Consider the following 23,023-nt stretch of genomic DNA (forward strand, 5'->3'; position numbering starts at 1 on the left):
AGTACACTCTAAGTGGTGTCAGCATATGCATTTCTTTTTTTGTTTCCTTATTATTGAGCTGTAAAGGTGATGGTCCTTTTCCACCAGGCACAGATTGAGGGGCAGTTTCAGTCTCCATGCCTCCCCAACAATGGGCAGATAAAATAACTACAACTGACTATGTATAAAAGAAGTAAACTTAAATACATTCATAGATAATCGGTGGTTAGACGGTCCACTCCCTAAAGGCGGGAAGAGTCTAAACTGTGCCCATAACCCAGACAAAGTGGCTGGACAGACACTTGGTGAACAGCACCATGACACCCGTCACTAGATATGAAATAAAGGCAGCCATGTGTGTCTGGTAGAGCAGGTCCCTGAGATGTCACAGGTTGGCAGGGAGTCAGTTAGCTCCAGTGCACGTCTTCCCTTTGCAGGGAACTCTGTATAGTCTGCATGTCTCGGAGTAGCTGGAGGTTCTTCTTGCTTTTCTCTCCTGGGCTGCCTCTGCCCTGACGGATCTTTGCTGCTGGTTTATCCTGCCGGCGGTGGGGAGACTTCGAGTCCTGGGCCAATGGCTCTCTTTTCGGTCTCGATTCCCTCAGTAGTTTTACAAGCTGTGGTGGGGACAAGTTGTATGAGTAAACAGCATTTACAGATCATTATTTCTATGACAAGGTGGCAGCCCATGAAAGACCACATAAACCATTCCTATACTGTGCCTTCTCCAAATACTCAAGATGTACCTAAACCTCATGGAATAAATACATTTAATGATGTATTAGGGATTACAGAGCTGGGCTAGTTTATATATTATATACCTGCCTAGAGTTTCACCTTAATGCACTTCTCTCATTAAAATGAACGTTTTCTCTTCAATTAATCACTATGGCACATTATCAGCCATCAACCAAATCACGTTAGTGTGAAACAGAAACTACCTTTTATTTTTTCCAAAGAGATAAAAACAGAACTGCATCATCCTCCTCCCTCGTGTTAGGCAGAACAGTCACATGGTCCCTGGCTATCAGGAGCATTGTGGATGTTTTACACCTCTAGAGACTGCAGAAAGTATGTTGTTTTCAATCAGATAAACCCTGTGTGGCAGACTTGTAGTAAGATAAGTGGTTCAGGCCGGCACAATCACAAGGCAGCATGACTATTTGGAATTAGTGCAGCAGAGTAGATATTGCTGACCTTATGTACATACAAGAAATTGCCGTGACTGACCTCTCCTTTTGAATACCAGTTATCATGCTGACACTTTACTTTTAATATTTGATCTTACTGCTCTAACAATGTTTAGATCTACATCCTTTTTTTTGGGGCTCCAAGAGCACATCGGTGTCTTGACACTTTACCAAAGCGGTTTATGTCGAGGAGCCATTTAGTGCCGCTATCACTTCCATGGTCCCCTTGTGGATCATACAGGACATGCACTCCAGAGAGGGAATCAGATTATCAGCTTAACATCAAGCCAGCCTAGAGGTAAAATGAGATCTTCACACTATGAGCACAGAGAGCAGGAGAGACCCATTAGAGGATCAAACCCTTCCCTACTACATCCAACACTACTACAACATGGAGGCTCAGCATAGCCTGTGGGCATTACCTAGGGCAGTCTGCATGCAAATACAGTCTACCTAGGATTGCCCACTCCTCCAGACTGACATCCTCCCATTAGGACATTGATTTTTGCATAACCCCTCCCAAGGTCACGCCCAATGCTTGCATCAGAGTTGAGGGCTTTAGAGACTAGTACAGGAAGTCATGGACAGTACCTTTTTGGCACCTTGCACCAGCCATGACCGGCCTGCATTACAGAGAAAAGCACAGATGATCCAGATGTCATTACTGGGTCTTAAACTTCAGCTTTACACCTCATGCACACAGCATGAGGATTCCTGTGGCAAGAACCTGGGGAATAAAGTGGCATGAATCCCAGGTGTGTCTGTACAGATGCAGCCATTGTGCCCATTCAAATTAATGACAGACTGACAGCAACTGCGGCTGGAAGGATGCTTGTCCCTGGATGCACAAAGACTGACATACCTGGCATTCCTGCCACAGAAATCCCCAGCAGCTGCTTCAACCGCCTCATGCATGAAGCCTTACATCCATCCTCAGTAGGTATAATTATAATAGTTTATCACATAAAGCATGTGACCCACCCTTGCTTGGTGTTTGCGTACTTTGGTTATCTGGTCAGCTTTTGTTTCCATTCTTCTCACTAGAGTTGCCAATTCAAATTCAAGATCCATTTTAAGGCGGTCAGAATGTGCTTTATGTATCTGCTTCAGCAGCTCCTGATGATCACTGAAAAAGAAAGTTAAAAAAAAATAAACCAAAATAGTAAATTTGTCTTCCAGAATAGAGCTGGATCTTATCTGCTCCTTCTACACAAAAGCAGAAAAACAGAGAAAACAACCCTCTCACAAATCACCATCTGTATATCAATAATATGAAGGAACACAGCAAATAAACTATGACGACCATGTTAAAACTGTACACTTCCCTCTGAAACTCACCATTTTACATGTTTGCTTTAAAGGTGGATCTGAATAAGAAGACTAAACGTGGCCTGTCCAACAGCTAAGGAGAGAATGTAAAGAGTAGGTTCATTTAGGCCAACTAGGGGTACACACACCCCAAGCTGCTAATAGGGATAAAAAGTAGAACCCTAGGAGGTGCACATACCTGCAGCAGCTTTCATTGACCCTACACTGCCTACATGGTGGGCACCCTTTGCACTCCAGCTGTGCTGAAACTACAATTCCCATCTTGCAATGCCTCATGGCATTTGTAGTTTCACCACAGATGCAGTGCAGGGGCTTGTGTTAGGCTGTCCCAATCAGAGAAAGCTCTGGAACTGCCTTGCTAGTGTCAAAACTTCTGCATAATTGTGTGTCAGACAGAAAATAATATGTGGGGAAAATGCATCAACAAAAGGGGCAGAAGCCGAAAAAAAAAGCATTTTTATTAGGGATGCATTGTTATATCGGCCGAAAGTGCCATTTTCCTGCCAATACATAGACGCATCAAAGGTTTCTCTCCTCCCCGCTGGGCGCTGCTCTGTTTCCCAGCGGGGACGAGAGAAAGTGCGATAGCCTCCTATCACAGTCCGGCAGAGCGCTGTGTGGGCGGAGAGAGGCCGCGCAGTCACAGGAGGCTGAGCTCTCCTCCCCGCACTGTTCCATCAGTGTGTCAGGAAGGAGAGCGAGGTACAAACACTCAGTGATCGCTGAGTGTTTGTAGATAATTGGGGACATGGTATGTTTACTATATCCTCAATTATGAATGAATGGGAGTGAGCTACATCACCTTCTGTTCCTCATGTTAGGAATGAACAGGAACACTCTGTATAGAGGATTCCTGTTCATTGATAACAGGGGACACAGAAAAAGAGATTGAGGACTTTGTATCTCCAATCTCTTTTTCCATTTTAAAAAGGGAAATATCAGGGGTCTGTTTAGACCCCTAATATTTCCTCGAAGCCCCCAAGAGTAAAGTAAAAATAAAAATATTTAATAAAAAATGAATTAAAAAAATGTAAAAGTTTAAAAAATAAAACATTTTTCGGTATCGGTCTGACAATTTTTTTTATTTCGGTTTCGTTTTTAACATTCCCATTTTGGTGCACCTCTAATTATTATACTTACCGTAAAGGCCTTTTTCTTGGAGTTCACTGAAGGACACAGGAATTCTTACATTGTCGGATTTTACTACCATGTAGGCAGCAGCATACCCCGATAGTGTAAGAATTCTTGTGTCTCTTAATGAACGATAAAGAAATGCATTTTTTTCTCTAGTAGTGTCCCTTTGAGGGAGATTCCCCTTATTTCTCGTTCACGTGGGCGTAGAACAGGAAGGGAGTGAATTTCCACAATGAGGACAGTATTAGAGGTTCTCCCTCACTCTACCTGAAAGCGTGCAAGCAAATGTATTTGGAGTCCAGTTGTAAAGCCAAGTTTTGTTTTGGATGGAGCAGTAGAGTTAAAACATTGTGATCGGGACAAAAAAAACATGGGAAATTGGTACAGTCTAAATTTTTGCCATAACAGAAGGAGAAATCTTTCACTAGAAACGTTTGTATTCGGTCCAAGCTGTCCAAGAAGGGATTTCCCCTCAATTCTATCTGCGTCTACAGGACAGGAAGTGATGACAAATCTCAATGGATGCTCACCAGGTTTAAACAATTCCTTGATGCCTGCTGGGATTCCATCTTAGTGACAAGCATCTCTAATGCGATCCATAATGAAGATCAACTTTAACTTACAAGCTCATCTGGCCAAACTCATCCTCCAGAGTGAGTAGAATTTCCGAAAGGTCCTGATAGACTTTGGAATCTGGATCATTCTTCCACCTCACTCCGTACTGTTTCCCGTCTATAGGCTGGTCACTGACCACACGATCATTGCACAGGACCTTATTGTGCTGTTTCATGAGATGTAGAACATGTTGCACATTGGCCCCCACTGAATGGCTTGGAGCTGTGGACTGAAAGACAAAAAAAGGTATTAATAATCATTTATAAGTGATCTCATTAAAGTGGAACACCAGCCAAAGTCTTTTTTTTTTTTTTTACATTTTGGATGGAGATATTCAGGTTTTCAGAGATGTTCCCACTGAGGAGACAGGCCCTCACTTCCTGTTTGTGTTAAGCTGACCGTACACTGTGCGAATTTTGGACAGTTCTTGATGAACCAGCTGAAATTCACACTGTGGATGCCCCTGTTGGCCTCTGTCCATCAGAAAATCGGCCACCAACCCTATATGAGCTTGTTGGATCCAAAACCACGGGCATTAATATGGAGATGGCTGTACTAATGTTAGAAGAGAAGACTTGGCTTACAAATAGCCTCCCAATTATTCCTATTATTTAATAGGATTAAAAATTCACTACTGCGGTTCCTGAAGAAGACACTTTAGAGGTGTGAGACGACAATTTTAATGAATGAAATAAATGTTACATTTTAGATCTGCATGGGTTAGATGTGCAGAATAGTGAAGTTCTCAGTAGTATAATGATAAAGTTTCCATATAGAGACAAGTCTTTACATTGAGAAACTGATAAGACCAGTGGGTATATTTGCTGTAAAAAAAGGTTAAGGCAGGTTGAGGTCAGGGCTCTTTGCAGGGCACTAGAGTTCCTCCACACCAAACTCATCAAAACACATCTTCATGGAGCTGGTGTTGTGCACAGGGGCAAGGTCATACCACAACATAAAAAGGGGCCTCCCCCAAACTCTTACCCCAAGGTTTGAAGTGCACAATTGTCTAAAAGGTTATTCTGTAGCAGTAACAGTACCTTCCAGTTACTCAATGATTGAGTTCAGTGCAAAACACCTGAACTCAATCATTCAGAGGAATCTCAACATACCTTTCGCCATATAGTCTGTATAAACATTTAAAAATACACACCCACACAATCCACCCCCTTCATTTCTTCATTCCCACTGACACAAGGAAAATGTAATTTCTATTAGGACAAGCCTTTAACCCTTTCGCTGCCAAGCCCTCCGGAACATTTTTCAAATCAGCTGGCCATACTGACCTGGCCAGCTGGAAGCACTTTTGTAGGTCCGTATGCCATACGTCCTTGGCAGCGAAAGGGTTAAGTGATCATATTGTGAGTTACAGCTTACCGTGCCTGCCACGAATGGAACATCTCCAAGGCTTAGCCTGTAGTGGGGCTGTGTGTGTCCTCTATGGCTTAATGAGCTGGCCCTCTATAATAAAAGACAAAGTGAGAAGACTCATTACCACTAGCCGAGATGTCCCAATGAATGCAAAACACTCACAGCTTAGCCCTAACAAATGTCCCGTATGCTTTGTTTGGTGTACAGAAATCCTTCCTCCGAGAGTGTTACGACAAAGCACCTGAAATCCTCCAAAACATCCTTTCTTGCAAGAACATAAAAGCTATACACAGCTGCTGACGCGTTTCTGCCTGAGTGGCCTTAGCCATAACTCAGGCCACTTAGGCAGAAACGTGTCAGTGGCGGTGTATGGTCTTGCAATAAAAGGATATTTAGGAAAATTCCGAGTCCTGGATGAGCTTCAATTTTAACAGATTGCCCAAGTATTATTCTTATTATACAGGATTTATATAGCGCCAACAGTTTGCGCAGCACTTTACAATATAAGGAAGACATTACAATCACAATACAAATCAAGACAAGATGGTAAGGAGGGCCCTGCCTGTGAGGACATACAATTTAAAAAGGAGGGGGAAATGATACACGAGGAGGGAGCTGTGTGGGGATGAATTGTTTGAGAACGTGATGGTTGTGTGTTTAGGTTGAGGTGGGATAGTACATACTTTACTCTGCCAGACTGCGTAAACTTTACATATTGGCAGGGCTGCCGTCAGGGGGGTACCGCCGATACACATGTAAGGGGCCCGGCCAGCCTTTGGGGCCTGTGAACCTTGCATGTGTATCGGCCGATGGACATACAGGTGCCTGGCGGGAGGTGGAGTCAGCCGGGCCCCCGCAGCACCAGAGGAAGCCGGGGCCCGCACACTTCATATTATCACCTGAGGTGCTCTGTGCGGGCCTCCGGTGTCCCCAGGGGGTCTCCACTGCACAGTAGGGTTTTAAAGATGGCCGCCGCAAGTAGCGGTGGCCATCTTTAAACCTGGAATGTGCCCACATTAAATTTAATATATTGCCGAATTGGCAATATATTAAATGAAAATCATTCCCTGGTGGGGAATCAGTATGAGCTGCATCTCTTGCTGATGCAGATCATACGGATCGCTCCCTCGTGGTGCCGCAGCTGATTTAGCAGGGATCGATCAGTATGGTCTGCACCAGTGCAGCAGACAGAGTGCAGAGCACACTGATCCTTCACTCGACCACCAGACCAGAATAATCCCCAAGTGCCACACTGGACCCAGGGATGCAGCCCCCCTTCCTGCAAAACAGGTAAGCAGGAAAGGGGGACATTTTTTAATTAACTATTTTTACTTTTAATAGTTGTGTTTTTTGTTATAAATGAAGCTATGAGTGTGTTTTTTTTTTTTTATGTGTGTGATATGCGTGTTTTTTTCTTTACGTGTGTGTTTTTTGAACCACTTCCCGCGGGTTGGCGTAAATGTATGTCCTCCGCTGGAAGTGGTTATACCAAGAATATGGTTGCTCCTGCAGCCGTGTTCTTGGTACCGTTTTAGGGCCTGTTCACACGACTTGCATCGCATTGCGGCTGGCTCACTTTTTTGCCGGGCAGGAGGGGGGTGTAGTAGGCCAATGAATTAGATGGCGCCGTAGCCTCCGGCCGCTGTGAGATTGCCCGCAAGGGATCGCAGGGCACATTGTGCCTGCGGTCTGGTGTGGTCAAAATGCTGCAAGCACTATTTTGAATGCACTGCAGGTACAATGTGCCTTGCGATCCCGTGCAGGCGAACGCATTGCAGCTGGAGGGCGTGGCTACGGCGCCACTCACTTCAATGGCCCACCACGCCCACTCCAGCCTGGAAAAAAAAGTGAGCCGGCCGCAATGCGGGCAGTGCGTTCTGGCCAGAATCGGACCGGAGCGCACTGCTTATGGTGTGAACTAACCCTAAGCCCTGTGTCCAGTAGACATGTGCGATTCGTTTCAGAAAAATTAGTTTTCTGGACTAAATTTGTTAGCGGTAGTCTGTTCGCATTTTCGTTTGTGGACGAATTTTCTTTTCATTGCAGCAAAGTGACAGTTAAAAAAAAAAAAAATGAATGTCACTTTGCTGCAAGGAAATGAACGATACGAACATGAAACGGAAATGAACATTCGTACCGACTACCGCTAACGAATTTCGTCCAAATCCCGAACAGGGGGTGAGCTTTGCCCGGAGATGGGCTTTAACACTTCTTCCAACTAACTTGATTTGAGGGAAAGTGGGGCCCAAGTTCCAGCTGGGACTGCTTAGCTACAGAAGGCATCAGACCGCACAGGATTTCCTAAATATGCTCTAAATAAACAAATAAAAAAACTCTTGCAGCGTGGATATAGGTAGATTACCTTCTCGGGATCAGATGTGGGTTTTGTGCCCTTTCCATCTTTTGTGAGGGATGTTAAAGATTTGAAGAGAATTCTGTTGGTTTCCATACTCGATTGCAACTGTAAAAAACATAAAATTGACCCATTCAATGAGTCAGTGTAAAGAGAATGGTGGTCTAAAAAGTGCGGTAATCCATAGCAACATATCTGATTTTAGTTTATTGTAGTCACATCAGCTGGAGGGAAGAGTTAAAGTGCATCTGTACTTCATCTTAAATGTAAAAGACCTTCCTAACAGCAGACGCCACAAGATACCTGCTATTGCCTCTCCTGTACCCCTCTTGGATTTCACTGAGAATTATATAAATAGATTGCATTTTATATAAAACACAAAACTACCAGTGTATCTAAACCCAAAAAAGACAAAAATTTATTATATTACAGCTTACTAGTTCTTAGATGTGTTGGCTGCATTAGTTTCCTTTTTTAGACTTTTTTTTCACCTGGTGTTTTGGCCAATAGCACACTTCTTGTCTTAGGGTGACAACGTAGACACAGGGGCGTATCTGCCGCGAGGCAAACAAGGAGTTTCCTTTGGGCGACAGATTCCAGGGGGGTGGCAAAAATGCCACCCCCAAAAACATTTAGGAAGATGGGCTGCACAGAAACCGGCAGCCTGGCTGCCTAATGTAAACGGGGAAGAAGCGGCAGATTGGGCGCTGAGGCAGCGGAGGAGGCTGGAGTCTCCCGTGCCAGGTAGGAAGACGACTGTGCTGGGAGGGCCCAGCATAGATTCTGCACAGCCCACCAAAAATCCTGCACAGCCCCCCTGAGATCCTGCAGACTCTCTGCAGCTTTTGTGGCGGGCTTTTCAGGATCTGTGGTGTGCTTTGCAGGATCCGTAGGGGGCTCTGCAGCCTGCAAAGCCCACCACAGATTCTGCACAACACCCCTGAGATTCGGCAGACTGCAGGGTCTCAGCAGGATCTGTGGGGGGGCTTTGCAGGATCCGTAGGGGGCTCTGCAGCATGCAAAGCCCACCACAAATCCTGCACAACCCCCCCGAGACCCTGCAGACTGCAGGGTCTCTGCAGCTTTTGTGGTGGGCTTTTCAGGATCAGTGGTGTGCTTTGCAGGATCCGTAGGGGGCTCTGCAGCCTGCAGTGTGCACTGTATCCTGCGACTGATAGGTTACGCAAAAAGTATTAAACAGGAAGGGGTGGGGGAAATTTAGTGGGGGTGGTGGGGGGCGCCAAAGTTTTGCCTTGCCTAGGGCAGCCCCAAACCAGAATACACCACTGCGTAGACACCCTGGACAGCAGCATTGTCTCCCTGTGGGGAGGGTAGCATTGGATGGACTAGCAGATTTAGAAGGACTTGACTAACAAATTAAATCTGAACTCTTGCTAACACCATTTTAGCAGCACAGCAACAGTTTGTGCTCCTTTTTGGATAAAGGATTCCCCTAAATGAATAGATGCTGAACATTATAAGCACCCGTTTGTGTTTAAATGGTTTGTCTCAACACTCTATCTGCCATGTTTGCTTGACAGCTTGATCTGTTAAAGCTGAAAAATACCAGATGTATTGGCTGGATCACCAGGTGAAAATAAAGCCAAAAAAGAAAGAGAATTCAGCCACCAAATGTAAGAATTTGTAGGCTGCTATAGATTCCATTTTGTTTATTTGCGTTTAGATAAATTTATAGTAACCAACAACAGCAATCAATAATCTTACATTAGCTATCAGAAGAATTAAGGTTGTCATGTGTTACTGCAAATCGCTGATCTGCCATTATAAAAACAAAAGCCCATAACTCTCACGTGGCAAGGAATGGACACAAAACATCTCAATCATTCTGCAGATCTGTAGGGGTTGCTGAACATACCTGCGTTGCTTTCTCCTCAATCCGTTTCCGCTGGCCTTCCTCTTCTCTGAGCTTCTGTTCAATGTCACGAATTTTATTCTGGAAAAAAATAAATTTCATTATCTGGAATCAAAAGGATAGTCTTTAATGAAGAAATGTAGAACTGTATAATGTTTGATCTCCCTTTGCTCTGGTTATCCAACACTAACACATAAAATGAAGCTGCTCTCTGTGCAGGCTTCATGTGTCACCTACATCACTGCATGTGGTCTCCGAAAACGTGGACGATATAAAAGACACAGCTCAGCAGACATGAGCAGCTCTGACATAAGGCTCCCAACATTCTTGGGCCGGGGCATGTGAGCTTTCTGAGGTAATGTAAGATGAAGATTTATTCAGAGCACTTTTAAAAAGACAACAACACCTTTGTTTTTGAAAAATCAATAGTTATGAGCCTAGCACACTTATTAAATCAGAAATAGTAATTAAAATAAATTATATAAATAAAAAAATTAATTTTAAAAAACTTCCCCCCCCTCCAAACTAAAAATTTTGATATGTTCTGTTCACCTTATGCAGTTTAGTTTAACATCTCTCTCTGGGCCGGTTATTAACACCTAGCTCCAATTATGCACATGCATTCAACACCTGGTTGCGACTAACATTATGTGGATAGGAGCAACATTCACCATATTTATTCCCAGATAATTTTTGTACAAGTCTTTCTGTAATGAGAAAGCTGGTCGGATAACCTGTGAAACGTCTTCAAGAAAAATACAGCAAGTCCAGTTGCCTTGACTTATTTTGTACAGATAGACCATGACCTGGATGAATGAGAACCTTCACAGACATATGCAGTTTAGGGGCCCCGGTGTGATTACAAAAGCTGCGCTGTACAAGTACTATAGTATATAGTGCTCACTGAATGCTGGCACTTGCAGTGCACAATATAGTACTTCCAGTGTACTCGATTGTCCACAGGAGCCTGGATGGTCAGTTAGGGATGAAGGCCACCAATTTGGTTGATATTAGCTACAAAGTTCCGTTAGGCAGACCACGGCAACATCTGATAATAGGTGAAATAACAGATAACATTTATACTGCTGATTCACGAAATGTACTAGGCACATTACAATATTGATTATTAAAACAAAGGTGCCATTGTCCTTTATAGAAGAACTCCACGCAGAAATTTTATGAAGCCTTGCAGTGGGGCTAACTGCTTGTTTTTGCCTAGGGTTAAAAAAAAAAAAAAAAGCTTATATTCACCTAAACCTCTGAGCTGGCTGGCTCTTAGACCGGTCCCAAGAGTGTCTCTCCCCCTCCACTGCAGTGGTCCAGGAGTCCTCGAGTCATAACGTCCAATACAGTGTATAGTGCGTGAGAATGCCGAGGGATATACCCTAACCGCAGTGGAGGAGACAGGCTGGAGGGAGAGCTGCCGGTTTCAAGGTTCATGCGAGTATAACTTTTTTTGGACCTCAGGTAAAAATGAGCCGTTAATCCCACTGCAAGGGTTAATAAAAGTTCTGCCCACAGTTCTTCTTTAAACTTTAGAGTAGGTTGGCATTATACAAACACAGCAAAATAAGTGATATAATGGAATATTTTTGTGATGGTCTCTTCCCAGCAATCCATCCAATTCTGTACTTTGAACAACTTCCACAATTCTGCTTCCAGGGGGTGATATGTAACAATGGAGGACTTAATAAAGCCAAAATATATTCCTTGCTGTAATGAGACGGCTTCCCATGGACAGCACACTTTACCTATTTCCAGACACAGCTTACCTCTGACACAACTTGTATTGTAGTTAGCTTCATGTATTCTTGTTCCAGTTTATCGAGCTTTTCTCGCAAATTAATTTTCTCAAGTGCTTTGTCACTTTCAAGGGTCACCTGCAGAAGAGAAAATGACAATCATATTGTAGGTTAGCATTGTGCAGCTAAGAAATCATACATGTGCGATGTGTCTGTGGGAGATAAGCTTGGGATTGGACGCTGTAAATGCTGTTAAGGTGACAAGTTCCTCCCGAGCTAGAGCAAGGTTCAAAATTAGAGAAACCTGGTTATTGATTTTGCAACCACAAACTCCGGAGACATTTACATAAAAGAATTGATTTCAGTTCCTGTCCCTAAACGAGCTTGTAATCCAATGACCTGGCCTCAGCTGTACATTGAAGAAAACCCAACCAAACATGAAAAGGACATACAAATCACATGCAAAAAAGTGTCTCACATTTACCAACACACATTCCAAAAGCTATTCCGAAGGATAATTAACCACTTCTGCTCTCATACCTGTATACCCCTTATGGATCCCTTTTATTTGGCAATAACTTTGTCATTATTAAAAGATAAAATCATAATATACTATAATTTATGAGCTTATTTTTTTTTAACTAGGCTCTTTTACCAATTTTTTTTTGCAAAACAATGTTTTTCTACGGAATCTATAAAAGAAAAAGATGCTTTAAAAAGGTTTTTTTTTCCTGTTTTGACCAGCGTTAGCTTTACTGTAAATTAACAAAAATTATAAATGTTATTCTTTAAATTTGTCCCATTTAGGATGATACTAAAATGATGTTTCTGGTAAAAAGTGAGGCAAACCAAATTAAGTGATTTGCAAAATAAAAAAAACAAAAACATATTGGAGTGGTTCAGGAAGCATGAGACATCATTGTCACACATGGATTGCCCACCACACAGTCCAGACCTTAACCCCATTGAGACTTTACACAGTGGTCTGACTCTCCCATCATCACTACAAGATCTTGGTGGAAAATTAATACAACTCTGGATGAAAATAAATGCTGCGACATTGCATAAGCTTATCGAAACAGTGCCACAGCGAATGCGTGCCATAATGAAAGCTACAGGCGGTCCAATGTGACTATTTTTTTTGACCAGCAGTGTATATAACTTGTATGGTTTCTTTAAGTGATGTCACTGTATTTACAATTCCATTTATATGAAGATCCCCTTTGATCTACAGATGAATAAAACTGTAAATACAATTAAAACAACTGATACAAGAAAAATCTAAACAATTGCTGCATTATATTGACTTGATGACACTTGCAGACTGCAAGTGACATTTTACACAGGATTGCCTGCATTGTGACACCGCTAGTCATACCCTTTAAGCTCTCAGTAACCATATGGCTTTACCTGTCTCTGGAGCACAGAGTTCCTTTCACTCTCAGCATTCCATGCCGTCTTCTTCATGTACTCCAGATGCTTTTCCAAAAGGCTGCACCGGGACTGTGCAGCCAACAGCTGTCTGGTGAGATCTGTAAGAAGAAAAAACAAAGAAAAAATCACCACAAAGTAAATGACTGCAAAAGTGAACTGTTCATTTTGGTCTTGGCCAAATAAAGCAGATATACTCACCTGATTCTTGGTCCCGAGGCCATCAGCACTCACCTCTCTCCAGCTGTGGTATGTCCCTCGATGTCCTCACATTTAATGCAAATCAATGAATTTGCATGAAACGTGATGACATCTATCGGTCCTTAGCCCAGGCAAAAAGAGGCTGTGAGAACCGGTCTAGCAGCCAGACAGGACAGAGAATCAGGTGAGTTATCTTTATTTCCCCCCTAGAACAAATTGAGCAGTTAAAAAGGAGAACTATGAGGTGAGTGCTTTTCACTCACCTCATAGTTCTAGCTGACCTGTGACAATGAGACTGTCACAGGTCGGCTCAGTAGATCGGGAGGTGAGCGAACATATACCGTCGTTCGCTCACCATCTCGATCCTGTCACGGCTCTCTGCCGTGACAGGGGAGGGGCTGGATTACCCCTCCCTGCTCCGATCCGCCAGCGCTGACTGTCGGAACAGGCGGGGAGGGTACAGCTGGCTCTGCCTCTAGATAGGCAGAGCCAGCTGTCACTCACGCAGCTGGGCGGATCTCGACATCGATGTCGGGATCCGCTCCGGCATCTCAGTATACAGTACAGCTACAGCTCGCGGTATACTGAGCTTAGGGTAACGGGAGGACGCTAGTTTGTGTCCTCCCGTTACCCTAAGGTGAACTATGGGGGAAAGCCCTGACCCCATAGTTCTCCTTCAACCTTCGCAGTGCACACGGTTAATTATAGTTATAATCCTGGAGTTTGTTTAAATAGAGTAGGGAAAGGTTAAACCCCCAACCCCAAATCAGGGTTTCTGCCATCTGTGAAATGCCTTCTTAGTTATCACTAATGAAAGACATCCCCTTTATTGCTGCTGTGTTTGCAATCTCGAATTTTGGATTTTTTTTCCTTCCCAAGACAGATTTGGAGGGTGAATCTAATTAAAAGTGGAACTCTGAACTCATAGATATTTTTGTAAATACGGATGTGTAATGAAATATTGCCTCTCGAGTTGTAATGGCTGCTTCGCTGTACCATAAAAATCAATACTTTTGTTTTTGCCAAATAGCAGAGCACCCTCTCTTGATATGACAGCTGCGTGTCTCATAGATTGAAATCGCTAATGACGTTTACTGTCACCCCCCCTCGGCCAGTCACAGAACACCATGTTACCATTCACAGAAAACATGGTGTTCTGTGAATCACCAAGGGGTGTGGCCTGCAAAAGGACATCTTTCATACCTATTGGGGGCCGGAAATACAGCGGGAGCTCTGCTATCTGTCAGAAACCGTATCAGTTTTATTGTACTGAGGTGCGGTGGGTGGAGCACGTGGGAGCGAGTTAGAGGAGACATCGCTGCCAGACAGGAGAGTGACGCCGCCCTCAGCATCTCCCTGATTGCAACTCCTATCTAAGTAGCTGAAGCTGCTGTGCACAGGGAGAAGAGCACAGTGACATCTTTAGGCAGAGAAGTCCGTTTACCTTCAAATGCTCAGTAATCACCATCATTGGCTATTATTGTGGTCACATGATTATGAACCACAGTGCTTGCATCCTGATCATTAAGCGAAGACCTGCAACTGTCAGCAAGAGAACTAGCACTGTGTACAGGTGCACGCTACTAAGTCACAGCTACACTGTTCATTTATGTTTTCACAGCAAGGGGAGCTGCACCCGATAAGTTTAAATAATAGACTGCAAATACCTTAGGAGGTATTGCCGTCTCTGTGTCTTGAGGACACCAGTTTCACGCTGCGAAAAAGGAAAAAAATAACGCACACCGAGGATACCACCAAGTAGAGTCTTTATTAGGCAGGGTTCACACCTAGGCGTATTGAATATGCCCGTGGGTCGCGCAATTTTTTTTACCGCGATTCGCGGTAAAAAAACGCGCGTTTCCAAGGGCTACTTGGCTGTATCCCAATGGAAACGCCCAACAAAAACGGCCCAAAGAAGTACATGTACTTGTTTGCGCGTAGGCCGTTTTGTAGCACGTTCAGACGGGCGGAAATACGGAAAGGTGTGAACCATACCCATAGAAAACAATGGGATTTTCATGTTTGTACGTTTTGTAGAGCGTTCATAGAGCCTTGAACGCGCGACAAAACGTAAAGGTGTGAACAGGGCCTTAGGGTTTCTCCAGCCTAGTCCCGGTCGCACTAATGCTGGCCATACACAATGCGAACTTTGGACAGTTATTGATGAAATTCGTACACTGGGTGCTGCTGCCCGCACCTGGACGGCATTCCCTCGATCAGAAGAGCAAAGGAGCCGGATGGAAAATCTTCAGCTGATTGGAGCTTGCCAGCGACCGCTGTCAGAATACAATGTAAAACAGCAGAGGCTTAAGAGTGTGGATGTAAGAAGAAAATATAACGGATTCCATCGGCCGGCAGGTTGCACAAAAAAGAAATAGAAGTGTATGGCCAGCTGAACACTACTCCCCGCCACACAGCTGCTAATGCATTTCACCCTTTGGGCTTAATTGTTCATCTGTACGATTAAGCTCAGTGGGTGAAACGCATGTTACGGAGGAGTATTATTAGTGTGAACAGAATGGTGAAACACTAATAAAGACTCTACTTGGTAGTATCCGCCATTCTTCCTATTTCTGTGAATGAAGCTGCAGTGTGGACGAGCTCAATTACCTGCACCCAGGAGGCTCTCACAGGGTGGAGAGTCCAGTATGGGAATCGGAGTGATGATGTTTGTTTTGGAACATTAGTAAATTAATGTCACCAGTTGCCATCATTAATTTTCTTGGTGGGACAAGATGTGAAATGGTATCTACCTTATGGGGTCTTAAGGTGCCCATACACCTTATAACCATCGCAAGACTTTTGTCTTGCGATGGTTGTAAGCTAATTAAAACTTTGTACGATCTGCCCATCTTGGAGAGGCAGATCGTACTTGCGATCATCGAAAGCCCGCCCCGCAGAGGGGAGGGCTTCCAAAGACTGCAATGCTGAACGGGCAGTGTGTGCTTGTGCATACCGGCCCGTTCGGCATTTGTCTTACGAGCATGCCACAAACCCGCCGACAATCGTGCGATTCTCGGCGGGTTTTCAAACATGCTCATTAGACAAAAGACGTGCGACCGTACAGAAGAAACGGTCGCACGCCTTCCATACACCTGCTGATTATCGTACGATCGTTTGATTTCCCGCGATTATCGTGCGATAATCGCAAGGTGTATGGGCACCTTTAGACTGCAGTAAAAATCGAAGCAGAGGATCCCTGAGGTGATCAGAATGCAGAGCAACATGGTGGCTGAGGCCAGGTAGGGAGAAAGCAGAGTGTTTCAAGTAGTGACAGCACACTGAATGTACAGCCAACAATAAACTGGGGGTGAAAGTTTAACAAATACACTTCAGGGAAAGCAGAGGGAATGCTGGGACCTGGCTTGTTGCTGTGTGTTCCTAGCAGGAGAGCCCGTTCTGTACCTCTATTCTTTCTAGACACATCGTCCACATGGTTGTCCTTAGACTCCCTCTGATCATCCAGCTGCTGCCTATAATCTGAAGACTCCTTCGCCAGTTGCTTTATATTCTGCTCGGCCTTCAGCCGATCCAGTTCCAGCTGGCGGAGCTTTTCCTGAAGATTCTTTAAAGCAGAGATTATGGCTGTGGAAATGAAAAAGACAATATTAGAAGGGGAGGTCTTTGGTGAAAGAGTTGAGAACCCTCGCTGAGGGAGAGGTGCAGTCTTTGTAGCGCCATTAACATAAACATTAAGGGTCAGCTTGATGTAAATATTAAAAATAATAAATGTGGGTTATAACACGTCAGATTTTTTTGTCATTATGTCCCGATGGGAAGATCAACTGTCTCTGCCCCCTCCTGTTTTCTACTGGCAGCCTGTAGTGGGTGGGGCCCATTGGATTAAAGGAGAACTATGAGGTGAGTGATTTCCACTCATCCTCATAGTTAGAGCCGACCTGTGACAAAGAAGCTGTTACAGGTCGGCTCTAGCGATCAGGAAGGGAGCAGAAATATGCACCGATCTGGTCACTTCCTGATCATCTTCCTGCAGTGAGCGGTGACTGTCAGTCACCGCTCACCACAGGGATTCCCCCCTCCCCTCTCCGGTTCTCCAGCACTGAGTGGAGGAACAGACGGGGGAGGGGGCGGGTACAGCTGGCTCTGCCTCTAGATAGGCAGAGCCCGCTGTCACTCACACAGCTGGGTGGATCTCAACAGTATTGTTGGGATTCGTCCCGGCTGCAGCGCTCTCGGTATTGCCCGCGATATACTGAGCTTTGGGGTCATGGGAGGACGCTAGTATATGTCCTCCCGTGACCCTAAAGAGAACTATGGGGAGAAATACTTACCCCGTAGTTCTCCTTTAATATTTGGGTTTGCAAAGGCATTTGCAGCACACAAATGGAAAAGATTTTACAAAGGGGGGGATTTATCAAAGCAACTGCACGTGTTTTAGCCTCTTAAATCATTTTTTTTTTTTTTATGTGCAAATCTGTTTAGCCGCTCCTTTTAACGTGCGCTTACTTGGACTAGAGCTTGCACTATTTTTCCGATTGCAGGTGTTTTGCGAAAATTCGCAACTGTTTACATCTGCACTTGTCCTGCGGCTGTCTGAAACTGGAGCATCACCTTACAAAGCAATCCCTACTTAAGAAGTCCCCATAACCACTTCTTCAAGAAGAGACAGTTTAGCTTTTTGCCTGGAGTTACGAGTCTTCTTTCCTGGAGTCTATTAAATCTCATTTATGAACAACATTACACTAGCAACATTAGTCTGGGGCACATATATCCCATGCGACCGTATGCGAGTTCAAACACTCGCAATTGCTATGATAAATTACCCTAGTGTTGCTTAATTGGGCAAAGCAACAGTGTCTCATAGGGCCCATTCACACTTCATAAAGTGCGTTCCGGTTAGTGGCTGGATCGCATAGAGCAAGCCGCCCTGCGTGTGGTATAGCAATGCCCTGCATTCCGGTGCGATCACAAAAAATAGTGCACACACTATTTTTTGCAATCGCACCAGACCGCAGGCATTGCTGTAACATACATTCTAGTACAGGCGATCGCACTGCAGGCATGAGGTGCCGATGTGGTGCCATTAACTTGAATGGCACCACCACACCCCTTCCCGCCCCAGAATGCGGGAGGCTGCAATTATGCGATCCAGTGCACTCCAGCCACTAACTGACGGAACGCACTGGATGTGGCGTGAGCGGGCCCTTAAACAAGTATATCTTGCAACAGTCTTTGTGAATTAACTTTAATAGCTCAACTGAACTTTTCAGCTTGAATTAGCTAAACACATTTTTAAACCATAGTTTTTTATTGTTTTAAAACGTCAAGGGGTACATCACATTACAACACAATACAAGGTGCACAAGTAATAAGCACTGCCTTAGGGGTATCATTGGAGATGTAATTTAGTAATATTATTACAGGTGATGTGTCCGTATACTATTTAAAGACATAGATAAAAAGAAGCGAGAATAAAAATGAAAGCTGAACACATTTTAGGTGCTTTAAAACAAAAAGATGTTAAACGTCGTACTGTTAATTTACTTTAGCACGCAGCCACAGCCCGAGTAGAAAAGTCCAACCCCTGCCATAGGCTGCAGAGTGGGACCCTTGTTCTCTGTGTGGAAGCAGTAATCTACCTGCAGAGATTTGACGTACCCTCTGCCGAGTCAGAATTTGAGCTGTCCAATCAGCAGGGAGCACTTTCACATCAGTACCTGCCCTCGAAGAGCTTACAATCTGAGGTCCCTATCTCACATGCATACATACAGGTCCAATTTAGACAGGAGCCAATTAACCTTCCAGCATGTCTTTGGAGTGTAAGGGTAAACCAGAGTACCCGGAGGATATCCACACAAGCACAGGGAGAACATGCAAGAACAACTCTAGTATTTATTCCTATTACAATGCTGATGTCCCAACAGGATAGTATATGCTGGGAGTTTACAACTTCTTTAACAATTGTAACTTTTTTTCCAGACAGAGTACGAGTACCAATACTTTTCCTCAAATACTCACCGATACCTGTTTTTTTTTTTTTAGTGTCATGTGACGGTTTTTCTAAAACAATACAGACTAATGATTTTAGCACACTGGTGGAGTGCCAGAGCCCGGTCACACCATACCTGTACATACTCTGTGCTGCTGCTCTGTTCCAGGGTGCCGCCCTGACGTCTCGGGTGGAGAGTCTCAGGAGGGGGGAGATGTGCGGGCCGTCGCAAGCGCTGTAAACAAGTGCCGCGTGATTCCCAAGAAGGATGCCGAGAGGTCCCTGCAAGCACGCAACCCAAGGCAGCCACTTTAATTTGAATAATTAAAGCACCGGTAACGGTTTTTGATATCCGAGCACTTGCACGAGTACTCAGTATCCACCCGATACTGGTATCAGTCATCACTAACCTTAACTATGAAAAACAATGTACCTTATTTTTGTATCACTCGGCTGTACATGCTCAAATCATCTCCGAATTGGTGCTGACACTGTCCTTCCTTCTGGAGGGTGACTACTTTTGTTCCCCATGATCCCTGTGTGTGTTGTAAAGTAGTCACCACTCCAAGCTTGCTCCTGTGATGGACTACAATCTCAATACAAATGAGTAAACTAAATATGAGATTGTAGTCCATCCTGGGAGGGAGCTTGGAGCGGTGACTACTTTACAACCCACACAGGGACCATGGGGAACAAAAGTAGTCACCCTCCAGAAGGAAGGACAGTGTCAGCACCAATTCAGAGATGATTGGAGGATCTACAGCCGAGTGATACACAAATAAGATACATTTTTGTGAATAATTAAAAAGGTACTTGAATGTATTTGTAAGATTTCACTCCGGAGTTTAGCGTCACTTTATTTGCATCGTCTTTGGTGGCTGAAATGTACATCTATGGACTCCACGTACAGAAACGTTGACTGGATCCTCCAATAAACTCTTCTACAGCTCACTGATGTAGGACACTAGGCAGGCCACACATATCAGTTTCAATAAACACCGATGGTTCCTGACACAGCACAGATGTTACAAGCAAGGCGACTCATGAATAATTCAAATCAGTACTATCAGTATCCAACCTCGGAAATTATTTATACTGTTGAAGATCAAATGTAAAGTTGACTAATAATCAATCTAATGGTAAACGCTGCATAAAAATGGAAAAAGACAATAAGCATTATATAAACTTGAAAACTGCAAATGATCATAATATATATGCATTTTGTATTTTGGTAGCTCTCCAAGGATCTTGAGGAGTTCATCTACCTTCGGGCTAGTGATAGGCAGCACAATTTTTAAACTGAAACTGCAACATGCAGATCGCTCACTGGGTTGATGATTGCTGCCTTACCAATGCCGATATTGATATATTGACAATGGTAGATTACACATACAGGATTTATGAGGCATTGCACACAATGATTAGATGAAAATACAGCATCAGGGTAGGCAAAATCCAGCCTGGCAGCTGTGGTGCAACTACAAATCCCATTAGGCATTGTAACCCTGACAGCCGCAGGCATGACTGCCAGAGGCAGATGGGATTTGAGTTTTACCAGAGCTGGATGGCCGGAATTTGCTTACCTCTGGTTTAGGGGGTACAAGGAGATATTACTTACCATACCCTGCGATCCTCTATTCTCAAGGATGTGGGTAGTCCAGCTGGGGCAGGGTTAATAGCCCTGCAATGCACATGGAGGGGGCAAGTGTGCAATTATGCTAGGAGCGTCTTAGATAGGTGGTTTTGTGGAAGCGGTCGAGATAGAGAGCGCCTGCTAGAGCGAGAGATAGGGTAAGTATGCAAGTATTTCTCCTTATCCCTGCACTCCTAAACTTAACAAGCATTTAACCCCTGCAGAACCAGGGGTGGTGTTGGGGTTGAGTGGTTGCAGTGCAAGTGTTTTTCTCCTGTTTCCCCAGAGTTGGGCTGTAACTGCTCCAAAAAGGCCTCCTATTCTATTGTTGCCAGTTCCCTTCTCTTGTAATGCGTCTTTTAAGTTGCCTCAACAGAGTTTTTTTTTTAACGTTTACTAACTTTCTGTAGTGGGGACTGAAAGCTGTCCAATCACTGTGCGCAATGCCAGCTGAACTTTTGCTGCTCAGCAGACTAAACAGATGACAATCTTTTGACACATTCCATAGTGATGGATTAGGGTAACCGAGTTCTACGTGTGGCCACAAATGCTGGCATATGTTCCCGACACTCAGCAGAACTAATGAAGTGGCTTGGAGAAACTATGAAACATCTTCAACATTACAGAACAAGTGCAGTGGATTGTGACTAACTACTACTAGCTATACCATGACCGGAAAAGTAAATGTTACCTTTGCCATTGCTCTCTGGATAGGCGTGAACTGGTTTGTCTAGAGACCTCTGGAAATCAGAATTTATGAATGGCCTTCCACTGGGGTAAGAGGTATAGGAAGTGCTGGACTGTGCACCTTTAGAAGTTCCAGGCAATGGACTGTCCAGCTAAAAAGACAACAAAATAACAATTTATATAGTGCTGACAACTTACACAGTGCTTTACATATTGTACAACCACGTCAGTCCCTGCCCTCAAGGAGCTTACAATTTAAGGCCCCAATCTCACATACGAGGGCCAATTCAGACCGGTGACAATTACCCTTCCAGCATGTGTTTAGAGTGTGGGAGGAAACCCACCCCAGACCGGGAAGGACATACAAACTCCAAGCAGATAGTGTCCTGGTTGGAATTCATACCATGGCCCCAGTGCAAGGCAGGAGTGCTAATGTAGCTCTCTGAAGAACAGGATGAAAACGATGAGACTTGCATAAAACGTCAGATGTCACAATGAGGCCTTGTTCACACCAAATACAGAGCACATCCGCTCAGGTTTCTGCACATGGAGTGCAGTGGGTTGTGCCGCTTTTTGATGCGTTCCGGCCCGTTTTTGGTTAAAAAAAAATGTTTTAAAAAGTTTAACATGGGCTTTCAGTGCGTTCCAGGCATTTGCATGCGTTTTTGATGCGTTTGCATGCGTTCCAGAGCAGGTAAAATAGGGCTTGCTGCAGTTTTTTCACCTGCTCTGGAACTGAACGCTGCGATGTGAACTGGAGCAAAAAATCCCATTGGAATACATTGGACGCAGTTTTGATCCGCTCTGTAACTGCTCTGCACCTGCTCCGCGCTTGGTGTGAACAAGGCCTGATATTTAGATCCAGAGATGGAGACGTGAGCTTTTCACTGACCTCTGCTTTTGCATTAGTTCACAGAAGAATCACTATTAATTGCCCAGGCATGTGACAAACCTGTGGCAACCTACCAGACAAATCAATAAATGTGGCATTGTTTACAACACAGCGCATAGTTGCATGTTACTGTGTGTCGTGGTAAACTGCCACACATGTGCATCAGAGCTGTGCCACCTTAGGGCTCAGTCACACAGGCACAGAGGAGCGTACACTGTAAAAAGGCCGTCTCTGCGCCTGGGAGCCATGAACACAGCCTACCTGTACAAATCAATGGGAGGCTATGGAACACAATGCTTCCAGCATGGACATCTGTGCCCAGGGGATATACATCCATACCTGTATGCAAGTATACACTCGGAGCAGCGTTCACCAGTGTAAAGCCTGCCATGTTTTTTTTACAGGGGAGCGGTACTCAACACTTATGGCTTCCAGGCACACCTCTGAGCCTGTGTGAATGAGCCGTAAGGCAGTGTAGGTCTGACACACATGCATTGCTGCGCACCACAACACATGGTGATGTCTGTATGCAATGCCTGCAGCTTCCAGGTGCCACAGATGTTTCTAAGGGTCCATTCAAACTGAATGGCACTACAATGTGCTAACGCATGTGAAGTATATTAAAGTGACATCAAACCCCCCC

At 44.4% G+C, this 23,023-nt stretch overlaps 1 protein-coding gene across 1 annotated transcript in view; it reads right to left on the reverse strand.

The window, feature by feature from the left end:
- Positions 1-219: 219 nt before the first annotated feature.
- CEP57 (centrosomal protein 57) overlaps positions 220-23,023 on the reverse strand; it is a 24,476-nt gene continuing 1,672 nt past the window's right edge. The window contains exons 2-11 of the mRNA XM_018552946.1: positions 21,493-21,640; positions 16,624-16,803; positions 12,997-13,118; positions 11,617-11,724; positions 9,848-9,925; positions 7,981-8,079; positions 5,625-5,708; positions 4,256-4,476; positions 2,151-2,295; positions 220-596 (exon numbers count right to left, since the gene is read on the reverse strand). Coding sequence (XP_018408448.1) covers positions 387-596; positions 2,151-2,295; positions 4,256-4,476; positions 5,625-5,708; positions 7,981-8,079; positions 9,848-9,925; positions 11,617-11,724; positions 12,997-13,118; positions 16,624-16,803; positions 21,493-21,640 — 1,395 coding nt within the window. The 3' untranslated portion in view covers positions 220-386. The remainder of the gene's footprint in view (positions 597-2,150; positions 2,296-4,255; positions 4,477-5,624; positions 5,709-7,980; positions 8,080-9,847; positions 9,926-11,616; positions 11,725-12,996; positions 13,119-16,623; positions 16,804-21,492; positions 21,641-23,023) is intronic.

The sequence above is a fragment of the Nanorana parkeri genome, unplaced genomic scaffold (genome assembly GCF_000935625.1).
Source record: "Nanorana parkeri isolate BGI_ZX_2015 unplaced genomic scaffold, ASM93562v1 scaffold102, whole genome shotgun sequence".
NCBI lineage: Eukaryota > Metazoa > Chordata > Amphibia > Anura > Dicroglossidae > Nanorana > Nanorana parkeri.